This window comes from Fomitiporia mediterranea (assembly GCF_000271605.1).
Source record: "Fomitiporia mediterranea MF3/22 unplaced genomic scaffold FOMMEscaffold_9, whole genome shotgun sequence".
In the NCBI taxonomy this organism is placed as follows: Eukaryota; Fungi; Basidiomycota; class Agaricomycetes; order Hymenochaetales; family Hymenochaetaceae; genus Fomitiporia; species Fomitiporia mediterranea.
The window spans coordinates 2008470-2016049 of NW_006760394.1; the positions used below are offsets into that span (position 1 = coordinate 2008470).

Consider the following 7580-nt stretch of genomic DNA (forward strand, 5'->3'; position numbering starts at 1 on the left):
GCTTGTACATTCCTTCACATTCCTTTTTACTTTCCTCATAACTTTGTTGACTTTCTTGTATTTGACTTATCATATTCTTTACACGTTCCTCGAATTTGTTGTCAATCAGATTAAACCGTTATTCTATTTCTGCTATAATTTGATTGGAACGTTTGAGCTTGCACTTCATAGTCCTTGGATCTCTGCTGCTGCTACTGTTTTCGCTCATCCGAGTCAACCGCCGTATTTATTCTATCCACTTGATTTGACAATTCAACCGACCAATCCGATTTCTAGTCTCATCAAGTATCAAGTATATGCATCTCCTTATTTCCTAACCAATCTGCAAATTACGATCCCAAAGGGTGCTCAGAGTCGATGCTTGCACGAATGGTGTCCATCACGGTTTACCTTTTATTACTGCAACACAATCTACTTACTTTCCTGTCATTGTCTCTCTTCCAACTTGTATGTCTTGTGATATGCAAGAGAAAAAAATAATATTGTGCATATAAACTAATGAGAGTATTTAATATGTAGTTTTATGAGTGTTATACTATCTTGTAGTCAAAAGGCAGGCACTGAGTTGTAGTATTTGGATTTTGGAAGGTAACATTCTAGACTCTAGAGAGATAACCCGACGAAGGTGATCACGCAGGGGCTGGTTGACTCCATATTTGCAGCAGCAAATTTTGGTTATATGTTAACTATTCTTCTCATGTTCTTACCCATTTACTCATGACCTTCTACTCTTTGGTGACTTTTTCGTAACTTATCCTTCACTGGCACAGGAATTTAGAAACAAAGTCACAGTTCTATCAAGCAAGGCTGGATGCAGAAATTATAAGTTATTAGCACAATGTGGAACCATGCAGAAGAGCTTCTTTATTCAATTTCTCTAAATCATTTATTTATTGCATTACAGCTTGTCTACTACTAACTATATATTACTTATCCGACCTGCTGCTTGTACCTTCTATGTCAACATGACTGTTATTTATTGAGTTGTTTAATTCTTTAAACTTTTTGTAATGTTCCTCCAATTTACCATGGAAGTCATAAACATCATCCAAGAAATCCTCTTCAGCTTGCTTGATCTGCTTTTGTGTACCTACTACAACAGGGTTCTCATTTTGATCTTTCTCCCCAGCTTCCCCAGATTTCTGCTTCTCAGAGTCTTGTTTTTGTTTTTCAGCAGCATATTTTTCAATGACTTCCTTCCGTTTAAAGTGTCGAATGAAGTAGTCAGACACGATTCGTAATGCTTCAGAGCAGTCGGATGCACTACGATGAACGAACAACTTGTTGCCTGCTGGAATATGCTCGTCTGCCTTGATGTTTGAGACCGAACCATTAGAAGATGTCCTTGGTGAGTGTCCTTCGTAATTGTCCATTTTTACTGCTCCATTGACTGACTTCTCCGTGCCAGCACTCGAATGATGCCGAAGCTGACTGTCGCCCTTAGCAAAGCTGGATGAACGTGTGTGGCCATTAGAACTAGCGTGACTAAGCTCTCTTTTCAATTTGGCCGCTGCATCTATTGAACTGTTGCGATGATGATGCTGAGACACAGTTGAGTCAGTTGAGTCAGCCCTTGAACTGCTTCTGGTGTGTTGCTCTGGCCTACTCATTGCTGGACGTAGCAGTGCACTATAGTCTTCCTTCTGATATCTGGCACCTCTTATAGGTACACCAGAGGAGCAAAATAGTATCGAGGGAGTGACGCATTGTATTACAATCAAACCATAACAGGATGTGCAATCATTGCTTATACTACATACTGAAACAAATAAGAATCCCTAATTGGACAATGAAGACTACAATGTTTTCCAAATTTGTAATGAACTATTAGATGTATAACACAATTCCATTTCATTTATGTATGCCAAGTACTGTAAGCTGTAAAGAATATAAAGGTCTAATTTGCTATTGCTCCTAGGATGGTTTAGGCTGAATATTCATAGTTGCTTAGTACTGTTACTACAAACATATTATTACATAATGTGCAAACATGCTTGTACTGTCTTAAAACTTTGCCTCACAATTACTCTGATTACAGAGGCTTAATTGTGTTCTGATTATGTGTAGTGTGAATTGAACTGTATTCAGTTTGTAATCTCTTTACATGAGTTGTTTATACAGTTGTACTATTGTAGAAAAGTCTAGAGGCTTATTGTTAGGGGAGATATGTTCTCTAGGTTGATAGTACTCTCAAACTGTGAATGTAGACCTGCAGCCCTTAAACCAACTATATTCCCAAAGCTACCAGCTAGGATTTATACTAGGAGAACAAGTAGGAATACAAGAAGAGTCCAAAAAACTAAGGAACTACTGTATCTACAGACTACTTTTTATAATAACTAAATAACAAGAGCAAAGTAAGGAATAAAACTTGAGAATAAGATCAAAGAAATAATAATAACAAATATTACAAAGCCAACAGGCACATTAGAGGCTAGGAAGAATTAACAGAGTATTGTGTATCAGAGAATATAGGCTAAGAGGCCATTGTACAAAAGAGGCACAAGTTACCATATTGGGCAAGAAATGGATTGGCTATATTGTGATTGTACACACTACCTCACATCTCTGTAGCTCTCTCCTACACTCAATACTAATACAATCTCTATGAAACTTTGTAGAATAATAGATAAGATGTTAAGAATTATGAAAATCTAGTAGTAATGTTGGTTTTTTTGCAAAACTAATAGAGATATAAAGAAAAGAAAATAGGTCTAATCCTACAATCCTAACATTACCTCCCTCCTTAGGTTGTATGTCCCAGACAACTGAATCTAAGGGTTATTTTGTCTAAGCAAAGTGTTAAAGTCCTTAAAGGTTCCTTTTAGAATGTTCAGTTATTTTAGAACACTAGGGTAGACTTTGTAGAAATCCCTAACAGTATTTGTTAGAACACAAACATTTATTAGTATATATAGTATGAACCAGGTGTCAAGCCAAGCTTGACATTGTACCCTTTTAGTGAAGAGGTTCTATGTATAGTCTACTATATATAGTAATCTCTCACATAATGTCAAGCTTAGAGCAGTCAGGGGTTTGATTCTAATGTAGGGTTGTTTGTAAGCAAAAGTATTAGACTAAGAATAAGCTTCCTAAAGGGGGGGAGTGAATTTCTCAGTTGCTTGGAATACTAGGGCCAGAACTCTATATTAGGATATCTCTTCCTACCTCTAAAGACTGTCAAGATTAAGTTAGAAATAGTAACCCTTAGGGTCAAACTCTATATACTAGTTATGTAAGAACACATGACTCTAGAGAGGAGAGTAATGTTAGAACACAAACATTTATTAGTATATATAGTGTAAACTAGGTGTTAAGCCAAGCTTAATATTGCACCCTTTTAGTAAAGAGGTTCTATGTATAGTCTACTATATATAATAATCCCTCACAGTATTCTAAGTATGAGTAAGGTCATTTTCTGACTACTAAGTTGCTTCCTAGTATCCTACCTATTTGACAAGGAACTAAAGCTTTTCTTTATAGAGTCAAGAGTCAAGGATAGTCTTGACTTTATATTCAATCTCATTATCTACAAGTTCTAAGAAAGGAGGAGGAGGAGCCTTCTGAATATTAAAGATTTGAGGAACATATAGTTTGAGCAGAATCTTATTGAGTATTAAGTGAGTCAACCATCCCTAAGGTAGTTTGAGCCTATATGTACTAGCTCTAACTTTTGAGTCAACCTTAAAAGGACCAAACCATTTGTCATCAAACTTTTTAGTAGGTCTAGTAGTTTTTATGTTCCTTAAGTCTAAACACACTATATCTCCTAGCTTGTACTGTATAGAGGAGTCTGAATAACAATTATAGTACTTTTTTATAGCTTCAGCAGTTTAGTCTAGACTTTTCTTTACAAGTTCCTAAACATCTTTAATATACTTAACCTATTGTTCAACTAAATATATACTAGTCTTAGTTAAAATCAATCTAAAGCCTACAGAGTGTCTTCTAGAGTTAACATAGAACAGAGAGAACTTTGTAACAGAGTGTTCTTAATTGTTATATACAAACTCAGTCATAGAAATCTATTCTGCCTAGTCTGACTGTCTATAGTTAACATACAAGTAGAGATACTGTTCTATCTCTTGATTAATACACTCAGTTTGACTATTAGTTTAAGGATAATATACTGTAGAGAGATTCCCTTCAATATAAAGAGTTTTGTAAAGTTCTCTCATAAACTTAGTATTGAATTACAGTCCTCTGTCATGTATAATTTTCCTAGGTAATGTATAGAGTCTAAAGACTTGATCCTTGTATAGTCTAGCTATTCCCTCAACTGTAACCTTTATAGTAGTAGAAAGAGTATGTATTTACTTAGAGAAACAATCTATAATAACACAAATAGTGTTAAATCCCTTTGACTCAAGTAATTCACTAATTAAATTAACAGATATTACCTACTAAGGTCTAGCAAGTGTATTATAAGAATGTAATGCCTTTTATTGTGTAGTGTGTAGGGATTTTGTTCTTTAGCATTTATTACAATCTTAAACATACTTCTTAGTGTCTGTCCTTATTTGTAACTACTAGAACTCTCTCTAAATCATTTCAAGCATCTTCCTATACTCTAGATGTTCTACAAGTAGGGAATCATAATATTCCTTCAGAACCATTAGTATAAAGTCTAATAGAACATATATCTTCAAATTCCTATACATATAGTTATTTCTAATAAGTATACTAGCTAAGTACTCCTCTTCTTTATTTAATAATTCCTACTAAGTGTTCTGGATCTTTTGTAGAATGACTTTACTACCTGTATATACTATTCCTCTTAAGTAGGATTCTTTAATAAAGGTAACATCTTTGTTATCATACTCTCCCTTATTAAATTAAGGACTTCTAGATAGTGTATCTACTTTTACAAGTGTTTTTCCAGGTTTATACATTAAAACAAAGTTATAGTTAGCTAGTTCTGTTCTCTAGCAAGCCTGTCTATAGTTTAACTTGTAGGGAGCCTTAAAGTATGTCAAATTGGTATGGTCAGACTATACTTTAAAGGTTTGTCTTACTCTCAACAAGTACTAGTGTTAGTCCTTAATAGCTTTAATAATAGTAAGTATTTCTTTATTATAGATCTTATAATTTTGCTCTGTAGAGTTTAGAGACTGAGATCTGAATGTTACAGGATACTATACACTATTTTGCTTTTGAGAAAGTACTGCTCTAAGTGTGTAATTAGACAAATCAGCTTCTACTCTAAAGAGATCATACTTATTTAGAATTGTAAGGACAGACTGTAAGCTCAATTGTCTCTTAAACTCTTTCATAGTCTCTCTTTACTCATTTCCCTAAGTGAATAGAACCTTCCTAGTTAGTTTAGTGAGTAGACAAGCTATTTTACTATAGTCCTTAATGAATCTCTGATACTAGTTGTAGAAACTAGTAAACTGTTGTAATTACTTTAAGTTCTTTAATTCTAGCCATTCATTAATAGGCTTTACTTTTTCAGGTGTATTTGAATCTCATTATTCCTAATAATGTGTTCAAGATACTTAGTAGTAGATCTTTTGAATTTACACTTCTAGAGCTTAAGGAACAAGTGATTCTCTTACAGAATTGTAAAAACCCTTTGAACTAAGTGTCTATACTCTTTAATATCTTTAGAATAGATGAGAATATTGTTTAGATAGACAACAACTGATTCCTTATTAATTAATTTACTGAAGATATTGTTTATAAAGCTCTAGAATGTAGTAGGAGAATTGTAAGACTAAAGAACATAACTATAGACTTAAACAATCCTAGATTTGTTCTGAAAGCTGCCTTCTACTCATTACCCTCTCTGATTCAAATATTATAGTATTCTCAGCATATATTAAGCTTTGTGAAGTACTTAGAATCTTTGACCTTATCTAGAAGCTCTTAAATTAAAGGTAGAGAGTACTTGTTCTTAATAGTACCTTTATTAAGCTTTCTGTAATCTTAGATTAGTCTTAAAGATTTATCCTCCTTCTTAATAAAGAAGAAAGGCAACACTATAGAGGACTTTGAATATTGAATCCTTTCTGAAGCTAGATTCTTAGAAATAAAATCCTTGAGTGTATCTTGTTCTCTAAGAGTTAGAGAGTACACTTTACAATATGTAGCCTTAAAATCCAGCTTTAATTAATAGTATAGTCCTAAAATCAATACTCTAGTAATTGCTCAAAGAATTCTTTACTAAATACATTCTTGTATACTTTAAGATAATAAGGGATTGTAAAAACCAGGGTAGAATCATTATCAGTTCTCTTTAAGTACTCTAAGACATCTGAATATGTCTCTAGTTCATTTAAGGACATGGAACAACTGTCTAGACATTTAGTAAAGGACACAATACCTTGTCCCTAATCAATCTCTGGATTATACTTATTTAACTAATCATATTCTAGAAAGATATTACTTAATACTAATATAGTAACTGTTAGACAAATTGTCTCTGTATATACTTTAACAGAGAGTTCTACTTTAATATAGTTCTTTAGGAGACCTTTATCATTACTTATACTATTAGTATTAAAAACTAGGAAGGGATTCTTAAAAGTGTTAGTAACAGTATAGAGGGGACCTGAAGGCTTAGTAAGGGGACCCAGGCTACAACTATCCTACACAACAGAAATACAGAATGTAAGTACTAGAACATAGTCAGAACTTACAAAACAGACAGAGAGAGAGAGTAAGACAAGAGTAGAGTATATAGAGTAAGTCTAAGAGTACAGGACTACTTAGAGTAGACAAGATCAAGACTACAGGACCAGTCTGATCTTGTACACCTATATATACTAAACTACACAAGAGTACTCAGGAAATAGTAAGCTACTAAGAATGATGAACCACAAAGAATGAAAGAAAGGAAGGTCAAAGATAAAGGTACAAAGAATGAAGGGATAGACAAAGGGTAAGAGACTATAGAATGAACAAAGAATGAAGGGGTGGTTAAAGGAACAGAATGATGAAGTAAGAAGGGGTAGTAGTAAGAGTCAGTCTGTATATAGTCTATAAATGGTGCCCTTAAGGGACAGAAGTCCTGAGTTCTGGTACAGAAGGGTGCAGAACCCTTAGAACTGAAGGTGTAAGAGTAGAGAACTGTAACAGAAAGGATATGTTGTTAACTTGTTGTTCTTAACAAAACCTGTATTTATGTATAATCTAGTACACTCTAAATCAATTAGAGTATACATATTAATGAGTCTATAATCTGTTTTAATTGTTAAGAACATATCTAGTTGCCTCCTAATGCTAGAGTAAATGTAGAAAGCTTTCCTAAGAGAAACTGAGCCTACAAGTCTATAAAAGATGTTCAAAACTGTTCCTACACCTTCTACCTCTTTACAGACTTTAGAATCAATAGGTTCATCAAAGAAATAAGAGTCTTTACTGTTTAGAGTGTTATAATACAAACAATAATTGTCTATATTTGATTCAGATGTTTAGCATTAATTATTTACATAACAATAACTCTATTCTAGCTCTTTCTTAAGTAATACAGTATTTATACCTAAGGATTGACAAAAGACTCCTCTTCCTTAATCTGTTCCTTGTCTGATTCTTTATTTATAAAGTTCCCTTCCTTCAATTCCTGTATTACCTCTATA

At 33.5% G+C, this 7580-nt stretch overlaps 1 protein-coding gene across 1 annotated transcript; it reads right to left on the reverse strand.

Annotated features, from left to right (window-relative positions):
* Window positions 1-955: 955 nt before the first annotated feature.
* FOMMEDRAFT_159333 (uncharacterized protein) lies at window positions 956-1610 on the reverse strand (the record flags this gene model as incomplete). The annotated part of the gene is made up of 2 exons (XM_007269298.1): window positions 956-969; window positions 1028-1610. 2 exons carry the CDS (start codon window positions 1608-1610, stop codon window positions 956-958), a joined length of 597 nt encoding a protein of 198 aa, XP_007269360.1.
* Window positions 1611-7580: the final 5970 nt, after the last annotated feature.